The sequence below is a fragment of the Nannospalax galili genome, unplaced genomic scaffold (assembly GCF_000622305.1).
Source record: "Nannospalax galili isolate Female #2095 unplaced genomic scaffold, S.galili_v1.0 scaffold698, whole genome shotgun sequence".
NCBI lineage: Eukaryota > Metazoa > Chordata > Mammalia > Rodentia > Spalacidae > Nannospalax > Nannospalax galili.
The window spans coordinates 2,043,875-2,065,113 of NW_008341886.1; the positions used below are offsets into that span (position 1 = coordinate 2,043,875).

Here is a 21,239-nt window from a genome sequence, read left to right on the forward strand (position 1 = left end):
AAGGTTCAGAATGTTGGTAGTAGGAAGCCTGCACCCTCATCGGGGTGGGGAGTACCTGGGAATTCTGTGCTTTCTGCTTCATTTCCCAGTATGCCCCAAATTGCTCTTTAGAAAGTCCATTGGAAAACAAAACAAACAAAAAAGTCTATTGGAAGAAACAGTTTTTAAAAGAAGGAGAAGACGAGGAAGAATCCTAATAGATGGGTAATGTACAGTTGACTTGTAATGTAAATACTAGAGTATCCTAAGATTTGACTTTTAAAGAATTATGCATGAAGGATCTAGGATGATGCTTCAGTCAGTAAAGTGTTTGCCATGCAAGCATTAGGACTTGAGTTCAGATCCCCAGCACCTATATAAAAAGCTAGGTGGGGTGACACACATTTATAATACCAGCATGGGGGAGACAGAGACAGGCAGATCCCTGGAGCTTGGTCAACGGGAGACCCCGTCTCTAAAAATAAGGTGGAAAGTGGGGAGACTAGTTGTAGAAGTCCCTTGATGTCAGGCTCTGACCTTCATGTGCTTGCACAACACATACCCACTTGTCATATAAGCACATACATACAGATAGACTTCCACATAAGCTTGATTACAGAAATAAGATGAGAAGAAAAACTGATCTGCACTGAGTGTGTGAATGAAAACCTGGCCCAGACTGATGTGTGTCAAGTACTCATTGAGGGTCGTTGGGAAGTGGGCTGCTCACCAGTTTGTGAGAGAGAAAATAAGAACAATAAAAATTTTCAAAGTTGAACTTTATTACTGCTTAACACGCCTGTGTTTGAAAGCTTAGAAGTTTCGTGTTAGGTACAAGAAGAGCCTACACGGTTTGGATATAAGAGGCCAAAGGGAGGAAAAGTCTAGAAACAACAGGTTTGGGAAGAAAGAAGTGGGTATCCTTTGGGAAGAAGGGAGGCAGGAAGAGAAAGAAGGCACACAAGGACCTGACCTTCAAGTTTCACAAATGTAATATGAACTCTGTCAGGCTTCATAAAACTGAAGTGAGTCTCATACACTTAGACAAAATCCAACTTTAAAACAAAAGATAAAATCTCTCCATTTAGATGATCCACTGACTCCAAATAACTACAAAATAAAAAAAAAATTGTAGGATTTGTGTTTCTCTAAATAAATTAAAATAGAACTTAAAATCTCATTATACGTTTGAGCACATGGCATTAATTACGGTGAAATAGAAAATATTATGTTCCTATTACACAATTAGCAATTCATATTACATTCATTTGAGTTGCTTTCTCTTATAATGAGGTAAAATAAGTCTAGTATATTAATCTATTATGTCACATAAATGGGAAATATATTATCAAAAATTAGGAATATTGTAGTAGCCACTGTAGCTAAAACACAGAAGCATGGGCTAAATAAGTCGATTGATCGATCGATCGATTGATTGATTGATTGATTTAATATCTGTAACTGATAGGCTCACTATAGTGATGGGTGGAATGCTTCTTTCTTAATAGCATTTATCATTATTCAAAACTTAAACCCGGAGAATTTTAAAGCATAGCACACATATGCAAGTATTTAAATGGAAAGAACATCAGCAGGTGAACCATTCCATACATGTGGAATTCACCTAGTGAGGTGTGGTAATAAGGTGCCTAGGGCTATAGTGCAGACCCGTGCAGTTTGTGTTGTACTACAGCCTTTTCAACTCGCTCTCCTGAACGGGTGCAGGCAAGCCCTGGGTAAAACTGAGTACGTTCTTTCTGGTCCCTTTTTCTCTTTCTAAAAATCCCTTCAGTAATGCTTTGAGCTGCCTTCCCCCGGTACCCTTAGCACCTGCAGGCTATGTAGATATGCCAGCAAGGTAGATCCCTCATCCACTGAGCAACGCTAGGCCCTAGTCTTTCCCATGGGAAGAACAAGGCACAGAACACTGCCTCCATGATTCCTGAATTAAAGAATTTGGCTCTGTGATTGCTCTAAGGCTTTCATTCCTTTTCTGCCTCATTTTGTGAAAGAGTGAAAATATTTCCTATAGGCATGCAATGATTCATCAGTGATCCACCCCGTGTACATGAAACATGCCCTTGTTATGTTTGTAAGCTGGTATAGGAGTTGGCACTGGAGACTCCAGGATGCATCCTTGGCTGTTCATAAAAGGTTCTCCTTTCCCTTTACAGAGGCATGGTACACAGTTTTGAAAGCACTACTTTCCGCAGGTGTGATAATGCATGATTTTAATCCCAGCACTTGAGAAGAAGAGGCAGGAGGATCTCTGTGAGATTGAGAACAGCCTCTACATAGCAAATTTCAGGCTAGCTAGGGCTACAGGGAGACCCTGTCTTAAAAAAAGGAAGGGAGGGAGGGAGGGAGGGAGGGAGGAAGGAAGGAAGGAAGGAAGGAAGGAAGGAAGGAAGGAAGGAAGGAAGGTCCCCTGATAGACTCAAGTATTTGAATGCTTGGTCCTCTGTTGGTGACACTGTTTGGAGACAGTCATGGAACCTTTAGGAAGTGTGGCCTTACTGGAGGAAGCAGGCCACTAGGGGTGGGCTTTGAGCATTCATAGCCCCTCCCACTTCCTGTCTGTCTTCTACTTGAAAGTGTGAACCCTCAGCTTTCAGCTCCTCTACCACAACGCCTCCCCATCATGATGGACTCTTATCCCTCTAGAACCATAAACCCAAATAACTTTTCCTTCTATAAGTTGCCTTGATCATGCTGTTTCTATCACATCAAGAGAAAGTGACTAAGAGAGGGAGCTGCTGGTCAGATTGGGGTCTAACTAGTGCAGAGGTCGCACCTAAAGCATTACAGAGAGAACAGTGGGAGTCAGTCACGGGTCCTGGCATATCTGTGCAGCGAATAAGTTTTCTGAAATACGAAAATTAAATCGTGAAGGCACCAATCCATCAAACCCTAGGAACACTGACATTTAAGGAAAGGAAAAGAGGAAAAGAGGGCATTGCCAAGTGAATCAAAGTTGTTTTCGTTTTTATTTTGTTTTTGACATAAATTCTGAGGTATTGAAATGCAGCCGGTCTATGTGCTAATTAACTACTTTGTTTTCTTTTCATTTTAATTTTTTTTAACTTTTAAAAAATCATTTATTATTTATTTATTTATTTATTTATTTATTTTATGTGTATGTGTGTATTGCCTAGTTTTTGAGACAGGGTCTCACTGTCTAGCCCAGGCTGTACTTAGATTCATGATTGCCCTGCTTCACCTCCCAAATGCTGGGATCACAAACATGTACTGTCAAGCCTGGCTTCGTTTTCATTTTTTATGAAAATTTATAGAGCACATATATGCACATCTATTCTATTTGATTATCTGTGAGGTGACACATGAGTTAATAGAGATTACGGACCGTCTCATCTGGTAAGATGAGCACCTGAAGGCAGTCAGACTGCTGGGCTAACCCTACCTGTGCCACGTCCTAGCACGGAAATGTGTATAAATCTGAGCCACAGGAAGGGGCCTCTTTCCATATTCAAACCAGGGTCTTCTGCAAGAACAACCAGTGTTCTTAACCACTGAGCCATCTCTCCAGCCCCTCATTTTAAATTTTAGAATCGCTCCCATGTCAGAGGGGAGCAAAGAGAATATATGCCAGGAAACACATTATAAAAAAGGTGTTTTGCATTCATCAGAAGACTACAGTTGTCTTTGGGTGAAAACACTAAAATGCAATGTGTCGTTCATTGTTGCTTCTGTGGTTAATCAGAGACTTACACGTAACATATGTTGGTCAGACTTGTGCCTCTCACTCTGAGTGACACTCTACATTCCCAGATCTTCTGAGATAAAGCTCCTTATGTCAATTCTTTCAGTTTCTTATTTTGCTTCTGGTTCCTTTGAAGTGTTTGCAGTGTTCCCCTATTAAGTAGAATAATTTTAACATTTTCTATATCAATCCTGCTGCCCTTTAAGCTAGTGGTTAAATTTAGTAAGTCTTAGGGACGGAGATGGTTCTAATGCGTTCTATGCTTCCATCTGCTTCATGTCATGATAATGTGGCAGATTTTTTTATAAAGGAGAAATGTCTGCGGCATACATTATGGAGTTAAAATCACCTTCCCCAAATTCTGTAGTTTGAAAGAAATACATTCAGTTTTTTATTGACAGGATATTAAGTGAGTTCAGGCAACGGAATCACTTAATTGCTTTCTTTCCCTTTTGTAAGCCTTAATTCAGTTCAGTACAATTATTTGCAGCAGATTTTTCATAGGCTCAGACAGTAAAACCTGATCTCCAAAGCTGTGTCCTTTGTTGTTGCAGATAAGGAGACAAGGGGGCATCCAGCTCCTGGTGGACCTGCTGGACCACCGCATGGCTGAAGTCCACCGTAGTGCCTGTGGGGCTCTGAGGAACCTGGTGTATGGAAAGGCCAACGATGATAATAAAATCGCCCTGAAAAACTGTGGCGGCATCCCAGCGCTGGTGAGGCTGCTTCGCAAGACCACGGACCTGGAGATCCGGGAGCTGGTTACAGGTTGGACTTGTTGCTGTCTCAAGATGCCTGTTTCGTTATTTCGCCCAGTAGCAAATGTGTAAACCAAGAGTTATGACCCAGGGCCTCTCAGAGTTCTAATAAGATAGGCATTCTCAGTTTGCATTTTCTTTTTTGAAAAAAAATGTATTTACTAATTCTTTGAGAAATCCATACAGTAAAGGAAAAGAAAGACCCTGAAAGTAGAACAGTAGGAAACAGGCCTTCATAAGGGAGATATGGATAAAAATTGGGTTAGTTTAAGGGAGGGCAGAGGGAAGGGTATACAAGGAACCTAGGGGATAAAGGGAAAGAAGGAGCTCAAAGAGGTAGGACCATAGGAGAGGGTATTATTAAGGGAGACAATGCAAGAGATAAATCATACAGTGTATTTTGATCATATTTACCCCTAACTCCTCCCCTAACTCCTCCAAAATCCACCCCACCTCCCTAACCATGCCCCAAATCATATCCTTTTTTATTTTCTAATAACTCATCAACTCTAATTTGTGCTATTCACATACTCCTGACTATATAGTCATTCACTGAGCATGTTCAACTTACCAGGAGCCACACCCTTCAGGAAAACTGACTAGATTTGTATTTCCAAACGAGTTGTTAAAAAGTGAGTAAAACAGCACCGAAGGTCATATACATGGATTGATCATACTCAGTTACTAGAATCCAGTAAATACAGCCCTGACTAAAATTCTTTCATCATTTGATTTAGCAGTAGTCAAGTGTCTTACAATACCCACAGGCCATCATTAGCATAGCTTAGAATAATTAATAAAGGACAAGTTATTGACAATAATGCATATGTTCTGGTCTTTATGTACATAGAGCTTATTATACTTAGTTAATTTATTGAGTAAAATATTTATGCATGCTTAAAGTCCCAAGGTTATATTACTGCATATTAAGGAATTTTTTTTTGAAAACTAATGTGATAACCTTTCCACATTCATAGAACTTTGGGGGTTGGGTGATAATAAAAGTAACTTATAGAATAATGAAGGTTTTAGGAATAAGAACATTAAAAGCATTCAGCACCAAGTTTTCTTGGAATAATTGGACCCCTAAACGTTAGCCATTAGCTGTCATCCCATAGTTGTTAAGCATGCAGTCTTAACTTGTTGGAGTTCTAATGCATGTCCCTAGTATGCGATTCTAATTTGCTCTGTGATTTCCGCTCCTTCATTATGCTCACTAAGGTTCTAGAGATGTGCAGCCCCCACATTAGTTACTCACTCCCCATTGCATTGCCCTTCCACCTCAGACCTAAAATTTGTTTCTCTGAAGAAAAATCTTAACTAGAACCAGAGAATCATAAATATGTATTCAAGGCTGGGTCAAGACTCCTAGCTTCAGTTCATTTTCTTAAGATTCTTTGTTTTAAGGTCATTGCTGCATCTTCTTTGCTTTTTATCTGAGTTGAAACTAGACCCAAATTGGCTCGCTCTCTTTTACTTTTACTTTCCTTTCTTGTCTGTCTTCTCCCTCCCTCCCTCCTTTGCTCTCTCTCTTCCTTCCTTTCTTTTTTCTATAAATAGAGGAGACTTGTCCTCATAGAACAAAATTGTCGTTACAGTATTATTAAATTGAGGCTTTGCTCTAAACTCATAATGGTTAAGCAAGGTAAAATGATTGTTATTTGCATTGCAAAATCAAGAAGTATTTTGAAGTGAGAGGTAGAACTTAAAATGCTTCCTGCCAATGGTTATGAAAACCCGTCTTGATTTTTTTCATGGGTTGTGTGTGAGTTAGAAGTGCCCAGGAGAAAGAGGATTCAGTGTATGTGATGAAAACAAGATGTTTCTCTAAATAAAGACCTTGCCACTGGATGCGCAAAGCCAAGAGCACTGAAATCCCACAGAGCACTTTGTGCATATGCTGTGCATATCGCATCATGCTTGGAAAAACACTGACCTTTGCTCAACTTTGTATTTGCTCCAACACAAAAATCCTCGTCCAGAAGCTTCCTCTCTGGTGGTCCTCTGATTACCAGAGAAACCCAGCTCCTGTGAAAGCTTGAAATGATTGACAGCTCAAGCAGGAAGGAATGCAGTGGCCCTGTGACATGACACGGGAGCTGCTGCCGGCAACTGGCATCACTGGAAAGGAGCTAACAGCAACACCACCACTCCCGAGCTGCTTTTGGAAGACGCTGGAGACCAGCCATCTTACCCCTCCGCACAACTGTCAACATTTCTATGTGGGCCCCATTTGGAAACATCAAGGGCTAACACCCCCTTCAGAAAGTGAAGAAGATTCCACTCTAGTGAAGCTTGGGGTGTGGGAAGCAAGCTAGTACATGGTACCCAGATGGGGACTTTCACCTCTTCTTCCTCTGTTGAGGAGAACCAGCAAGGGTCATCTCCAGGGTTTTTCATCAGTGCATAAGTCTCGCTGTACCTTCCTTCCTTAAAGGAATGCAGTGACAGTAAATCCATTGAGAAAAACCAGTTACTACTTCATGGGTGTTCCCCTTTCCAGAAGCCGGACATCAGTACATTCTCACTGTTTCTGGAGTTACTATTGTAGATGCTCTTAAACAGCAAGTCCCTTGGCCACAGTACTACCCCAGAGAAGGAAATGGGAAGAAAGCACCCCTGAGGACATGTTCGTGCAGAGGGATAGATGCTGGGACTAGCCTAGTAACAAAGCCTTCTGAATTTCCACAGTGGCCGAAACTTGAGACTACCAGGAAAGCTACAGGACTTACCTGACTCCGGTTTAAACTGCACAGAAGTGATCAAACCTAGCCAAAGCCAATCTCTCTGCCTCAGGAAAAGTAAAATGAGAAGTGAGTGCATCTCAGAGAAGCTTAGAGAGGATTTCCATCTTCAGCACTGGTCCATGGTCATCTGCTAATGTGAGCTTTGGAGCTTTGATTCTGTTGGCTCCTGCAGAGCTTGGGGAATTCTGTATCTCAGTTCAGCCAACTCAGTTTAGCCACAAGATCATCAAATCATCTGTGCCTCTCGTCCTCTATTCTCTCTCCACTCTTCTCCTCTGAGACACGTGTCACTGTCCAAGTCCCGTGGACTCTTTAATACGGTGTAGTAACCCTGCCTGTGTGAGTCCAGACACTATATTCTATTCATCTCTAATTCATTTGAATGTTCAGGTGTCAGATGTTGTGCTAAACCATGATACAGCTTAGTCCAGAGCTCACTGCTATGAGGAGGTCTCCTCTGAATGGTCAGCACCCGGATATTACCTACATCCCTGACAAATGTGTCCACATTATAAACTCGCTAGTAGCTCTGGAGGGTAGAGGAGAATGCAAGCAAAGAAAAGCTTGATTCACTTACTTTGCTAGAAGAAACCAGCATGGCTCCTTTTGCAAATGAAATCAGACATCCAGGCATGAATTTAATAAAACTGTGACTCAAATAGAACAACACCTGTAACTGCTTTGCAATTCTCCAGGAGTTCAGCAAGGATTGGGATGTAGTGCATGATCAGAGCCTCACTAGGTTGGTGGAATCAACCTCTTTTCTGCCTCAGCTCAAGCTTGGGACTACATATCCATTAGGGTTAAAAACTACAGAAACGGAAAGTGGGGGGGCTCTTTTGAGTCACTCTCTATATATTTAAATGGTAGAATGAAAAAGATTTTAATTATGAATGTAGTGATTTTAGCACATTTTGTAAATAGGAATTTAGGTGAAATCTAAATTCTAAGTTTTGGAACCAGCCATGCTTCCATCAATGGAGAAATAAAGAAAATATGGTATATAAACACAGTGGGATTTTAATTCATCTGTAAAGAACAAAATTATTGTTCACAGAAAAATGGATGCAACTAGAAGCCATCATATTAAACAAATTAAGTTGGGCCTAGAAAACCAAATATGTTTCCTCCCATTTGTGGATCCTGGAATTTATGTGTATCTATACATACATGTGTGTGTGTGTGTGTGTGTGTGTGTGTGTATACATATACATACATTTTGGGGATGAAAGATAGCTCATCAGCTAAGAGCACTTGCTGCTCTTGCAGAGAACCTGGGTTCAGTTTCTAGTACCCACATGACTTCTAACTACTGTCCAACACTTTTCTGACCTCTACAGGCATTGCATGACACAAGTGCACTTATATGCATGCAGGCAATATATACACATACACATACACATAAAAATAAATAAAATTTATATAAATATATATATAATTTCCTGTATATGTTTCATGAAAATGGAAGCAAAACTCTGTAGAGGAACAAAACAGACCAGGAGAGAGGACAAGAAGGGACATGAATGTGGGGGTGACACAGTCAGGGTACATTATATATTGTATGAAGATGTCTATAAAAACCATTCCTAGGCACAATGCATATATGCCAATTTAAAAAAGATACCAAGAATGCCAAGCTATAAATAATAAATAAAGAAATTATCTCACAAATCTGTAAAATATTCATTGACTGGTTCTTGGCAAGCTGAGCAATAATAACACGTTACAACAGAGGCATTTCTATACAGTGCATAACCACAATGCTGGAAAGTGCTGGCATTGCTGCCCCCTACTCACATTAGTGCGTATTGTAGGCCTTGGAATACACAACTCTGAATTGATGATGATCCTAATTTAATATTTATTATTTTAATTTTATGTGTATGAATGCATCACCTGTGTGCATGTAAGTGCACCCATGTCATGCAATACCTGAGGAAGTCAGAAGAGGATGTCAGATCCCCTGGAACTAGGACGGTTGTCAGCCACCACATGGGTCCTGGGAATCCAACCCAGGTCCTCTGCACGAGCAGTCAGTGCTTTTAACTGCTGATCCAGCTTTCCAGCCCCTGATAATCAGAATTTTATTTAAACTCAGTTAAAAGTAGTCCGTGCTAGCCATTACTCAAAATGCTCCAAAGCAAAATAAACTGATTAGAAATGTTGCATGTCTGTTCGCCTTGGGTCATATAATTTTTCTTTCTCTCTCTATGTAGAAATAATTAACCCAAATTTTGAAATGCCCAACTGGAGTTTTCAGAATGCTTTGCACATCACAATAAAACAGGTCTTATTAGAGCATAAGACTTGATAATTAAGTTTTATATTGGTTTAAAGCAAATGTCCTTGAAAGCCTCACTTCTCCCTAAGTCCAGTATTTGTCTGTTTATTCTGTGTGTGCTCAGATGTTCCTTCATTTTAATTCATGGACTCAACCTTCCCTATCATTACTTTCTCTGTTTATTAATTTGTAAGTGGGCATGCAAAGTAATGGATTTCATTGTTGCAGTTTCATATACATATGGGATACATGCTTTGTTCTGATTCAGATTCATCCTCCTCCTCCCTTCCCGCTCCTTCCTCATGTAGGTTCCTTCCCTTCCCACACACAGCCCTCCCTTGTTTCAGGTCATGTACACTCTTACACTCTCTTTACTTCCCCTTCTCCTCCCTTAAACTGTCTTCCTCCCTTTTCACAGTCCCCGTTCTGGTTTCATTACACACACACACACACACACACACACACACACACACACACACACACACACACACACCGCTCTCTTGTTGTATCACACACACACACACACACACACACACACACACACACACACACACATTTCAATCCTAGATCCTCATATGAGAGAGAACATGAAGTATTTGATTTTTTGAGTCCTTGCCCATGATTTAGATAGTGTTGATTCCCTCCTCCCTCCATATATCGCCCCCAAAGCCTTGTGTCTCTGGCACATCTGGGTATTGACGTCTGGACCTACTGTTGAGCAGCTGGGCCAACATCTGTTTCCGGGATCTCACACCCTCCTCTCTCTTGCTTTACTGTCTCACAAGCTCCTAAAAATGGGCACTCGGGAGAAATAACTCAGAAAAACATCCGTTTTAAAGACTCACATGTAATTGATATATACTAGATGTGGAATTTGAGATAGGAAATTCTTTTTCTCTGGAATATTTTCTAAATTTAACGTTTTAATATTCTCAAGTTTAATTTTCTAAATTTAAATTATGTCTTTGATGTTATAAGACTCTCTGAAGATGCATGCTAGTAAATTTAGGTGTGTGCCTCTTTTAAAAATGTTTGTCGGTATTGAACTCTTCCAGTTAAAGAGTCATGACCTTCAGTGCTGGAATATTATATTTTTAAATGGAAATTCCCATGTCTCCCCTGCCTCTATACTCTCTGTAATTAGTCAGATTTTGACCTTTAGGTTATTTTTCATTTCTTATATAATTTGGAACTTTTTGCTTTTTCTACTACTTAATCACTGAACAATTTTTCCACTATATAACATTTATTTTAAGGTAGACTTTTTTCAATTTTTGTATAAGACTTGGGGAGGAAGCAGGAAGGCAAACAGCAGGAAATCATCTAAGTCTTATTAATTCTAAGAACTCTTATGATTTTATAGTCTCTATTTTGTTTTATTAATATATACTATTCATTCATTTTTCTAAGAATATTATATGGAACTGAAGTTTTTCTTTTTCCTCTATAACATGACTTATCCAACTTTTCTCTGATGTCTTTTTTTTTCTGTTTTGGGGCGTATTTTATTGGTTTTGCAGTCGTACTTTGGATGTGGGGTGATGCTCCAATGTTTGCTTACTTTTAAAGTAGAAGGAATCTGGGGTTTGTTGAACTCTGTGCACATTAGTAAAGCTTGTTAAATGGTGTGACTGAGCTTTCTCTCAAGGTGGGCTGATAAGGTGCTCTGTGGTGGAGAGTGCATTAGTGTCAGTTAGGTAAGCTTCCCTTCCAGGCTCAGATATCAAGGGCAGCTCTATTAGTTCTTCCCATGCAGTCAGGCTTTGGGTTTCTTATTCTGAAGCTCTCCTATGTTTTTCAGTTCTGTTTCCTTCATCTTGACTGGAAGGACAGGTGGATACTTTCCTGCCTATGAGTGTTCATTGCACTTACATGTCTGTGGAGAAAGACAATGAGCCACTGTTTCTGCCAAACCCTTTGTAGCTTCTCATTTCCTTTAGATTCTCCACATGCTTGTCTTCTGTGAGAATCTTTCTGAGTATCCATCAGGACTGCCAGTCACTTTACTGGATAGAGCTGCCACGCAGACCCCAGACCAAGCTGGCTCCCCGCAGCTCCTGATTCAACTCCCTCTGTCTGCACATTGCAGACATGAGCTCAGACATTATCTACATTACATCCTTCTTTTCTCTTCCTCATTTCAGTAGATGCCTAACAAATAACATCTTCTGCCCCACATGAGTTCTGAACAGTTTGATAAAGCAAAGTGGAAATATTAGTGAATATTGTCCCTCCTCCTGGTGGAAGACAGGTTGGAGTCCTTAGTGCAGGCATGGAATGGCAGCCAAGCAAGTTTGCTAATTCAAGACACATATGTATGGAAAATTAGTTAAACAAGCTACACAGAAAGACTCATTGGAAAGAGGAAAAGCTTTTTTTTTTTTTTTTTTTTTTTTTTAAACCAAAAAAAAACTAACAAAAAAGAACCATTGGAAAAAGGAAAAATTTTTTTTTTTTTTTTTTTTTTTTTCTTAAACCAACATCCCCCAGGCTGTTCCCAAACTTTTGATGTTGTTACTGTGGATTGAAGCCAGGGCCCTGGGCAGAGTACCCTAGCACTCTACCACTGAGCTGCAGCCCTAGCCCCAGCCCCAAGGCAGTTTTCTGCTTATACAATTTTCTGCAATCACCCAGAGGCTTACAAAGCAGGACCTTATCATAATAGTCTTTCTTCCATCTTTGTGGAGCTGTTGAGGGAGAGGGTCATTTGGAATTCTGGGTAGGCAGTTTATATATGACACCAGGAGTTATTGAACTGGGTCAGAAGAGCAATTTTTAAAATCAAATTCAGGGTCATTATATTCCTAGAATTTAAAATTAAACTCAATTTCATTTCTTATTCCAAATAACATCCACCCATGTTGTCTAACAGGTGGTTCTACAGTAAGACTAGGTAATATCATAGAGATAAAAATATGTAGAGAGATTCCAGGAATGAAACGGCAGCCACGTCAAGACCTTCTGAATGTTAATATAAACCTACCAAATATCAAATTCCCAAAGAGAAATTAAATATCCGAGTTTAAAACTTTTACCCTTTCATGTTAAAGTCCAAAGACATTAAAGTTCAAAAGTATTAATGTAAAAAAGTCAATATCACTTGCCATTGTGTGTTCAAGTTCAAAGTCCACAATTTTAAACTAAATGTAGAAACCATCCTCTCTGGCTTTTGTATTTTGCACAACACCAGCAGGACGGTTTTCTTGTCTCTGTGGGGTCGGTGCCTTCAAAGTGGCCTGGGTTGCTTCTCACTGGAGTTGACCACAGAGTTCTGTGACCTGAGAACATGCATTAATTCATTCCGCATCTGACTCATCACACTGTGTGTGTAAGGGAGCAAAGTCACAGGTTCAGCGGGTTCAGATGACAACATCTTTGAGAGACCATCCTGTTCGCTGCAGTTTTTGAACAGATGGAGATTCTCTGGACTTAATCAGACAAACAATACCAGTGTGGTTTCATCTGGCTTCAAGAATCCATTATCTGTGAACTTAAATGAAATGAAAAGAAAAATGTTCAGGCTTGTCTTTGTGTTAAGCATGTACCAACTGAAGGGAGAGTCTTCTGTGCACACTTTTTGTTATTTTGAAAAGTGGAACTGATCATGTTTCAGCCTCATTACAAATCAGAAACTGGCAGGGAGGCAGCCTTGACCCATCTCCATCTACATCAGCTGTGGTTTCAGCAGGGCAGCATAAGCCCCGTAAGTGACACAGAAAACGGATTTATTGTCAGGATTATACATGACAGTACAGTGGGAGCTACGTAAAAGAAATTATGGAAAACTTTGCTCCTGTGGGCTCAAAGGTGACACTGGTCAGTAGGCTACAGTCAGGAACAGAAACTGACCATGGAGTCTGAGAGAGCATAACCAACTGGGACCCAGGACAGGTTGCCGTGCTCTGAGGCCTGTCACCGGTTGCATGGTTGCATTTGTGATGTGTGAAAGCTGGTCCCATTTGCCCCAGAGGTCACATGTGTGTGGACCTGGGGAAGCTCAAAGAGATGTGGCCTGCCTGCTGCCTCCCACCCAGAAGCTGAAGCAGCAGGGCAGAGGATGCACACAAGCCAGAGTGCTGGCTGCCCCAGGCCTGAGGACTGCAGCGTTTCTCCCTGCTGCTTCACTTGTTCTTGCCAGACTGCAGAATTCCCGGGGACAGTTTCACCTGCAACCGGGTGGGGAAGGGAGTCCTGGGGAGTGCAGGGTCAGCTCAGCACTGCTGAGGTCTACTCAGCTCAGGAGAACCCACCACACCAAGGGCTTACCAGAGGTGATGTCTTTCTTTTGGCGTTCATGTATGAAACATTTGGGTTTGAATTTCTTCATTTGTGCACGCAGCCATACAGTGCACATGCACAGGACTCAGTTTGGGCGTATCCTACTCTGTCTCTGTGGTAATCCCTTGAGACAGGGTCCCTCCCTGAACCCGGAGCTCAGGTGACAGGTGGCAGCCCAGCTTTTTCTGTGGATACCAGGGAGCTCGTCTTCGTGCTTGTGTACTAAACGCTTTTACTCACTGAGCCATCTCCCAGCCTCTGGCACACAGGTTCCTTTGCTCCCTGGTGCCACAGGGAGAAGGATGTGTCGTCTGCCGACAGCCTTCACTGTTACGTGTTTGTTAGCATACATGCCTCCATTTTGTGCCACAGCACTGCTTTTCTGTCCTTTGCTGTGGAAACGGTTGGATCTGCTCTCCCCACACAGTCTGCAAGTCTGGTGATGATGCACACACGTGTACCTGGCACGGGACCCTGCTCTGAGCTTCCAGCTGCCAGTCTCTACTTGTTTATGTTCCAAGCCCTAAGAGCTCATTTTGCTCCTGGACTGAGACCTCCTTCCACTCTTCCTTTTCCTCTTCGGTCCCTTATGGCTCTCTGAAAGGCTCAGCCGAGTTTCTAACCATTGAATCTGCTCCTTAAATTGGACCCTTTGCTTTCCTAGCTTATGTAAGAACAGCATTTTACGAAACAGAGCGCCATCTAGCTTTTACTGGCCCTTCACTTCCAACGCTGAAAGCATTACTCTAAAAGCAGTATGTATTTCTAGTACATCCCTTCAGATTCCAGAACAGGAAGTGACCAACTCTGTAAAGCCATGGGTAGAGAGTATTTTAGCTTATAGGCCCTGGAGTCTATGTTAGACCCACTCAGCCTGCCTTCCCTGTGGAAAAGTAGGCATAGATTATACATGAATGAATAGGTGTGGCTCTATTTACCAAAGTTTTATTTATAGATATGTGTGGCCAGCTCTCCAGTTAAAGTGTATAAAACCCTCAATCACAGCCTTTCTTCTATCAGCAGGTCCTGATGAAATAAAGAGGAAGCAGCATGATCTGCTTGTTTATGTTGTAGGTTAGGCTCTGGAGTTCTTAGCAAGGAAGGCTTGGTTGTACTGTCCCTAGGTTTAGGTACATGGGATGGTTAGTGTTCATTGTGAACTTGAAAGAATCTAGAACCACCTGGGACATGGACCTGTGGGCATGTCCGTGGGGAATTGCCTTGATTGCATTCACTGAGGTGGAATGCTGAACTGTGTAAGTGGAGAAAGGGAGCCGAGCAGCAGCATGCATTCCTGTACTCTGCTTCCTGACTGTGATACAGTCTGCCAAGCCAGCTCCCTGCTCCTGCACCATGCCTTCCCTGCCTCGGTGGGCTGTAGTCCTTTGAAACTGTAAGCCAAAATAAACCCTTTCTCCCTGAAGTTGTATTTGCCAGTTAGTTATATCACAGGAAAGGTAACTAGGACAGGAGACTTATGCAAGCATGAACTGGGAAGCCTCCTGTGGGGTGGGACACAGGAGCCTCTGCCTCCTCCTTTACCAGATGCCAAGGCAACAGAGAAACCCAAGTTCCCTGTGACACTTTTATACAAGGAGGAAGGACAGAGCTGGGCCTACTAGGCAAGTCAACAGGTGACTTGTTTAAGCTCTTCTATCACTCTAGGGAAGAGTGAGAGAGTGGTTGAGGGAAACCTGTGTTATATTAAATGTGGTCTACTCCCAGGAATGAAGCATTAAGCCTGAGGAGTATCCTTCCTCAATAATGCATGGCTCTTACTTCCAATGGCTCGCTGAGGGGGGCAGAGGATAAATGTGTTCGCTTGGTCTGTTACAGATTACAAGGCATCTAGCCAGCTCCTGTTATTACATTCATTATTACCTCTTCTTATCTGCTATCATTTGGACTATTTTAGAATTATCTTTTAGAATTATCGTTACCTCTTCTTACCTGCTATCATTTTGACTATTTAGAATTATCTCTTTATAGTGGTCATCCCAGTTATAGCCACAACAAGCAAAAAACTTTTAATTCTCAACATTCTTCCAATTCTCAATTTCCTATCCAACCAAGCTGAGTCTAATCAACTTACAAAATGAACACTATGCTCACCTCACTGTGCAGGAGGAAGAAGCAGCTCTGTGGGTTGTAGGACTCATGTGTTCATTTTTTAAAATCTTGATTTTCAACTTCACAGAACTCACGTCACAGTGGGAAAGCCCAGACTTCCTCTAGCCATAGACCAGCCTTCCCTAGGGTATGGATCCTTCTTAATAGCCAAGATCATGGTACCAGCTTTTCAGGGAACCAGATGAGGGATGGGATTAAAAAGGAGCGAAATGGAGAGGAATTTCGGTATTTCCAGAGAACCGTATATAACGTATGAACTATATCAAGACCATAAGTGGAATTTCATGATCAGTTCACAAAACCATTACAAGAAGTTTTGGGTTTAAAATCTACCTTCATAGAGCTTGTGTTGGGTAGACAAAACAGATAGTAAACCAAGGTAAATAAATCTAGTTCTACAAAGTGGCAAGAGCTAGTGTGATCACTCAAGCGGGCTATTTTCCTGAGATTAGAAAACAATGGAGGTTTATTACATAAAATGAAACTCTGCTTGAGAAAATGAAGCCCGCGTGTAATGGTGTATTAAAGTAAGTGGGAGTTTCACTCTCTCCCACATGAAGTCTGGAGGGGTGTTCTGAGGTGATAACACAACTCAATCCCATTGAGTCTTCAGACACATGTTCATTTCCAGCTGTAACCCACCCTTCCTGATAGTACATCTCTCTTATTAATGACCAAGACATTTTGATATGAAGAGTTTTCTAAAGAGTTCCAGTTTATGCCAACTTATACTATGCTGTTAGACTGTTGACAGTTGTATCTGGAAAAGCCAATCTTATATCCCTTCTTTATGAACTCTAACACAACATATAGCATGTATGCAAATGTTATTAATGATATTGTTATTGAGGTGGGGCTTATGATTATGGCCCTCTACTTGATGGAGCACCATCAAAATCCTTTGTATGAGGTGGGGAGATGGCTTAGTCAGTAAAGTACTTACCATGCAACCATGAGGCCTTGAGTTCAGGTCATCAGTGCTCAGGGTGGTACATGCCTGTAATTCCAGCACTGGGGCAGCAAAGATGGAGGAGGATCCTCCAGTCTAGCCAGATGGTGAGCTCTGCGTTCAGTGACAGATCGTGTCTCAAAAGATAAGCAAGATGGAGAAGGTGACTGAGGAATACTCCCAATGTCAGCCTCTGGTACCCACACACATACACACACAACCCCCCCCAACACACACACATATGTAATCCTTTCTGTGTCCATCAAATAATATGTGATTGTCACCAGTTGTTCATACTGTTGAGGTGTAGTACTGAATGTTCCTGAACTGCTTGAGGTTGCCCTCCCTATCCCTCCATTCTTCATCTTCACGATCACTGCTATTGGAGACAGAAGATGAACTTGCTCTTATATACACTCGCCTTTCAGAGTATGCCAGAATCTTAGAAAGGTTCACATGAAAGACTATTGGTAAATGCCTTATGGTTTTTGTTTGCTTGCCAAGATTGAAATGTACAGTGCATTTGTGCTCGTTAGGGCTGACAATGCATAACTGATTTGTGTCTCTACTTTGAAACTCAGGAGTTACAAGTTAATTAGAAACACTTTTCTCTAATTATATTTTAGAGTTTGCTCTATTTGCTCTACAATTATCACAAAAATTACATTAACTAGTGTTAACAAACACAGCATAGAAATCCCCACTGAATCCTGGAGACATGGGGCAAATCATACACTCTCAGCACCCCATGCCCAACACCTGGTTTGCTTCCCACCAGATGTTTTTTATTAGTTACTCCCCATAAAGTATCCACGATAAACGTCTTAGAGTATGGAACCAGCTTCAGTTTTGTACATGCCGCATCACTTTTACTTACTGACTTACCTCAAGTATCTGGACCCTGAGCCCTTAGTAGCCCGTATTTTGGCTCTCAGCCTGTGACCCCTGCCTCAGTAGGCTTGGCCTGTCTCTGGAACACCTCTGGTGAGCAGAGCCTGCAGATTCTCTTCTCTGGCTCGTTACTGCATTTTACCGGCCTCTACAGCTCTTCCTCGGCTCTACTTCTCCTTCCTTTCTTCACATGTCAGTTGACAGTAACTGCTGCCAGGATGATTGGAAGCACTTTTATCAGAAAAGCATTTGGGAGCTGGGGCACCTGGAGAGCTATTCAGGAACTGGGCATCGATTGAGGCAAGGACGAATCAGGGACAGGCAAACTCCCCTGTTGGACAGGATCCTCAGGTGGGTCAACACCTTATGTGGGGCAGCAGCATCACACTGACATCACTGAATGGATTTGGGCATGTGGGTGCTGTTGGTGAGTGGGCCCAAAGCCTGCATGGCAACCTGTTCATCAGCTGTCATCAACAGCCACTAGGGCTTCACACTAGGAAACCAAGACTTGGGGCTTAGGAACTGGGCACTTGTGGCATGCAGGGATGATCCAAAGCCCAGCACCAGGATTTGGAAATGGGGCACCAGCTGCTTGGACCATCTACAAGACCTTTGGGACCTCTTCAGCTGTCAAAAAGCAGTTGTGGGAAACCTGGGGCTCAGGTACACATGCTGGGGTGTTCGGAAGCCCCACCCTGGGATAGGAAGAGGAGGCAGAGATGGTACCTGGTGTCTTCTGTTCCCGGGGTGCCCACAGCATCTTCAGCTGATAAGCAGTAGGGAGGTGTGCACGGCACCTGTGAGATCAGGCTGGTGTTAGTGCTGAACTGAAATCAGCACTTACACAGCTGTCAGCCACTTGAGAAAAGCCTTTATTGGATCTGATGTGGCAGCACCATGTGAGGAAACAGAAGAATGTCTGTCAGCCAATTCACAGAGTGAGCTTAAGTAACCTGCTTAAATAGCTGGGGGAGGGATGTTGGGACCAATCGTAGCCATTTGTTTGGCCAGTTACAGATGTTCATTCTGGTCCCGTTGCAATCATTAAGGCTCATGGATGTGGACCAGTCACAATCTTGCTGCCAGTCATAGTTTTCCCTCCAGCGGGGAAAGTGCTCTCCCTCTGGCCCAAGTGAGAATGGCTCATCAAGGCTTGTGACTGCAGAAAGTCAGGTTCAGACTGATCAGCCAATCCTGGCAGGAGCTGTGTGTTCAAAGGCTGGGGGAGTAGCTGCAGGCTTTTTCATGGCTGTCTCAAGGCATCTGTGGAATGTTCCAGGTGACTGATGGTAAGGGCAATCTGACCACAGTCCTTTTGCTCAAAGCAACCTAGACTGCAAGAGAGGGCACAACTTGCTAATTAGGGAGTCAGTTGTCCCATCCCCAGAAGTTTTGCTTATGCAAGGAAAATCAACATCAGAAAGAATATTAGCAATAACTAATGTTGACAGATTTCAACACTGTTTTTAACAATACTTGATACCTTTCCAGTGCCAGGGGAACGGTGTGTGCCCCTAGCCTAATTTCTAATGGAAAACTCAAAAAGTTTTCATGAGGAAAGCAGTATGTATGAAGGGTTTGAAAGACGGACATCTTGCTTTCAAAGTAGTCATAGTAGGAAAAGAAAAACATGAGTCAAGAAAGCTCTGGGTGTAAATTCCCCCATACGTACTCCTTTGGCAAGAGGGAATTTAAGTAGAGTTAACTGTCTGCTTCTCTTGGTGAACATATGCGGTCTTATACACACACACTCACACACGCATGCACACACACACATGTTCCTACTCAAAGTAGGAGTCTTCTTCATGCCTCCCTTGCCCCTCTGGCATTGAGGCTAATGCTGTGGGCTTTAGTCAACCTGATCTTCTCTCCCCATCAATATTTGCCTTCAAATCTGATCTCTTTGTGCACTTTTGTGTAGAGGTAATGATGAGGAAAGGCCTGGAGAAGACTCTAAGGACCCTGACTCATTCCACACAAACACAGCTCAGCCTGCTCCCTGTCTCGGTACTGAACTCTTTGATGAGGAAAAAAAATGCACAAGCCATTAACTCACAACAGTAGATGAATTAGTTAAGGGAGATGAATTAATTAAAAAGGATGATTTACTCTGCAGATGACATTCAGCCTACTGAAAGTTTAGAAAAATATTCAAGTAATTTTAAGAACACAGACCCCTACAGTGTAAATGTACTCAGTATTGCAAATGTAGCATTATATAGTGAATGCTTTTAGCATGTAAAATAATGGGACTTCTTAGCAAAATACCCATTTGTCCTATATTTTACTTTACTTTCATGCATATTGAATTTTTTAGGGCAAATGATTTTTAATTTGAGCTCAATTTTATTTTTCAAGTGAGGTAACTCCTTGATTTACAAATCATACTTCCAAACCTTATCTGTAAAGTTGCCTAAATAAAAGTAAACGTGAGCGTGCACCCTAATCTGTGAAATAGTTCCACATTTTGCATTGATAAGTAACAGACTGTTGCTCACGGTTTATGTCCAGAGCTGTGTTTTAGATAAGAAAGAATGCTCCTGTTCCTCTGGCCTTTCTATTTTATTCAGACTTCCTTCCTTTACAGTTAATGAGGAAATCTAGGATTGAGAAATATAGATCCCAAAGCATTCAGAGAACTTTAGTAAAAAGAAGTCTTGAACAGTAAGTAGAGCAATTTTTTTACTTTCTTTCAGTTGTTTGCTTTTTAAAGAACTGTATAGTCTTGATATAGCAGATGCTTGACTTAGTGTTGGTTCCAAGCATGCTCACAGAGATGAAGAAGAAAGGGAGGTGGAAAGAATGCAAAACAGAGAAAGGTTCAATTGAAAGCAAATCTACTTAAATCAAAAATTGTCTCCCTTACATCTTTCTCCCCCAAAACAAGAATTAGCTGGTTTGCAGGCACAGGCATGTGTAAACACGAGTGTGCATGTGGGTGTGCACACAGTGAATCCTCAGCTTCAGGGTGGCTTTCCCAACTAACTGCTGAGTTTAGATGCCTTTCTCTCAACCATGGGGGTATTTTCTGAGATGTGTAATCCCTATATACAGCAGATGGCATCCTTCATGAAGGGCATTGTGGGAGAAAGGTATTAGTGTGCTTTACCATCCCTGTGGCCTTCAGGAGACTTCCTAACACTTTGTTACACTGACAGGAAGCCGAGATTTGTATTTCACATATATTTGTGCTTATGAGAGGAACGTGGATCATTTAGGCTGTTCAAGCAGTTAATCAATTTAATAACTTTCTGCAAAACCATCCTTGCTATTAACTTAGTTATTGGAGTGTGTAAACACAGATGTGAAATTTTATTGTCCCAGAAAAATCTCACATTGAGTGTGGCAAGCTATTTATAAGTTGAATCTAATGCAAATGTGATTGAAAAGATTGTGTGATTCCTGAAGGGGACTCTCCCCACAGCAAGCGCTGAGTCCGATTAAGACGCACAAGCAGGGAATGGAAAGGAAGTTTTCTCTCAGGTCTGCCAGATGACCTCCC

The 21,239-nt window shown here is 41.8% G+C and overlaps 1 protein-coding gene across 1 annotated transcript in view; it reads left to right on the plus strand.

The window, feature by feature from the left end:
* The window catches only part of Ctnnd2 (catenin delta 2), a 1,011,454-nt gene that overhangs the window by 767,771 nt on the left and 222,444 nt on the right, over positions 1-21,239 (plus strand). The window contains 1 exon segment of the mRNA XM_017799239.2: positions 4,255-4,468. Within this exon segment, the coding sequence (XP_017654728.2) occupies positions 4,255-4,468 (214 nt within the window).